Genomic DNA, 2495 nt, shown 5'->3' on the forward strand with positions numbered 1-2495 from the left:
TATATAATCTGGGCCATCCATTAAAAATAAAATATAAAATAAAAAAGTTCATGTACAATCTAGACTATCCATTAAAAATAAAATAAAAAAATTTATATACAATCTGGGCAGTCCATTAAAAATAAAATAAAATAAAATAATTCATATACAATCCGGCCATTTATTAAAAATAAAATAAAAAAGTCACATCCATTTAAAGTCAAAAAAACTTCACATACAATCTGGGCTATCCATTAAAAATAAAATAAAAAAATCATATCCACATATAGTCAATATAAGAACCACCCCTACCGCCAAATATATCCGCATGTTACTTATTCCATTTATAAGTATTTTTTATTTTATTAATAAAAAATTATTTATGATCCATCTTTAATAATATAATATATGTGTGAAGAATAAAATAAAAATTTATTTATGATCCATCTTTAATAATATATGTGTGAGATATTCTTCATATGTTTAGCATAATTGATTCAAACATTTTAATAATATATGTGTGAGATATTTTTCATATGTTTAGCATAATTAATGCACACATTATAAGAAATGAAAGAAAATCAGACCATTTATAATAAATATCCCACTACTGATATTCCTTTTATAAGTAATTTTTACTTTATTAAATTATTCATTATCCGTCTTTAATAAATATATGTGTAAGAGAGATCTTAGCACAACATTGATTCACAGATTATATAAAGTTAACATAAATCTATTTTAATTTCTGACTTCTTTTAATTTTCGCTCACTCACTCTAGAATGTGATGACTTCCGACTTAATAATATGTTTTAAAGTCGGAATAAATTTATATTCATCAAAAAGTCCTCAATTAAAATAATTTTCATAAGACTAACATACAGATGAGCTTTGTACATCTTTCATGATCTATTTTAAAACAGATACGCTGGTTCCACAATCTATTTTAAAGCAGAAACGCTTGATATGCATGGTTCCACAATCTATTGGCATTCCGATCAGCAACACATATTTACAAAAGAGCAAAACAACATGACTGAATAACATGATTGATAATAAACGGGGTTTCATTATGTGCCTCTGGGATTTGTAGCCGACCAAGTGCAAAGAAAAGAACTGCCAACCTCAAAATAAATTCCAGTGGCCTCTGCCCTAGAGGATCCAATAACTTGCAGGCTTTGGGTGCCTCCTTTTAGGGATTTTCTAGGGTTTAGGCTACTGGCAGACTTCCCAGTCTTCACGGCAGACAACGACGAACTCTGGACCTGATAATCCTCTTCTCGCCGATGCCCATGGTCGAAATTGAGCTCGTAACTCGGAGGATCGTACAGGAATCCCGAGGGCCTTGAGCCGTAAATTGTTTTACGGTCTGTCTTGAACTTGCGAACCAGGTATTGCAATTTGGGCCCGCTACAGCAGCTGCCGGCATCGTCCATGACGGATTCCGACCATTTTCCGGACCGTTTGACTTTGTTCCACCACTTCCTCCACCAATTCTGAGAATCCCGGTCGACTGAATCTTCCCCGGGGTTCGATCGCGTGAGCTTCTGAAAGTACATGATCCGAAGTAGGGAGTGCTCGATGTCCGAGGCGTAGGAGCAGCCGAAGGAGAAGAGGAGGCCTGCGATTGTGGAGTTGCAATGGCGGATGTGGGCTTCGTCCATGTGTACTGCAGGATTGGAAGGAAGGATATGAAGAGAGGTTCAAGCGTGGCGAAATTAGAGCTCTGTAGAGATGGAGGAGGCTACGTGTTGTTGATAAGCGTGTATCACGTGGACGATATTTTTTTGGAATATGATTTGGGTAAAATACTTGACATATCTTCAAAACAATAAAATAAAAAATGAAGAAGCATAGTTACAATGGAAAGAAAAATGTGCGTAAATAATAAAAAGAAAAGAATTAGGGTCACAATGCGAATGAAAAATATATATGTGTAATGGAGGTGGGTATTGAAATTTATAAGTTGACAAAAATTAACAGTACAGAGATAAGGGAAATCAATGTGGAAATTATTTAAATAAACGGGATAGAGAAAAAGAAAGAATCAATGTGGAAATTATATAAAATAAAAGATGTTTGAAAAGAAATTAACAATAAGATATTAGATTCTTATTTTTATTATATTATTAAATAATTTTAGTCAAATAAGTTATTTAAATAATATATATAGAGAATGTTGATTTGATTTATGGGGGCATTTGAATCTTGAATTTTATGGTTTTTATAATATTTTATAAGACAAAGATTGTCAATTGAGTTGTTTCTTTGGGTTAAATAAGATAATATTTGAAAAAAAGTAAAATAAAATATTTGTGGTACAATAAAGTGTAGGAAAATTAAAATATTATGAGTGGTTAAATTTAGCTTAAAAAATTAAAAATACATTTCAGTTTTGACGAGAAAATTAATATTTTTAAAAAGAAGTATCAATGTTTTACTATGGTCAAGTTTTACTAGCACACCCTGTTGAGGATGGATTTGGTTAGTAAGGTGACTCCAGATCAAACTTTAG

The 2495-nt window shown here is 31.8% G+C and overlaps 1 protein-coding gene across 1 annotated transcript; it reads right to left on the reverse strand.

Annotated features, from left to right (window-relative positions):
* Positions 1 to 809: 809 nt before the first annotated feature.
* Positions 810 to 1682, reverse strand: LOC149146694 (uncharacterized). Its single transcript, XM_089448698.1, has one exon. It carries the CDS (start codon positions 1642 to 1644, stop codon positions 1051 to 1053), a length of 594 nt encoding a protein of 197 aa, XP_089304824.1. The 5' UTR covers positions 1645 to 1682; the 3' UTR covers positions 810 to 1050.
* Positions 1683 to 2495: the final 813 nt, after the last annotated feature.

Source organism: Pinus tabuliformis, chromosome X (assembly GCF_031772625.1).
Source record: "Pinus tabuliformis cultivar Carrire ecotype Pingquan chromosome X, CPIR1, whole genome shotgun sequence".
Classification (NCBI taxonomy): Eukaryota; Viridiplantae; Streptophyta; class Pinopsida; order Pinales; family Pinaceae; genus Pinus; species Pinus tabuliformis.

Excerpts from the sequence above, each read along its gene's own strand:
- LOC149146694 (XM_089448698.1), bottom strand. The coding sequence starts at position 1,644 with ATGGACGAAGCCCACATCCGCCATTGCAACTCCACAATCGCAGGCCTC.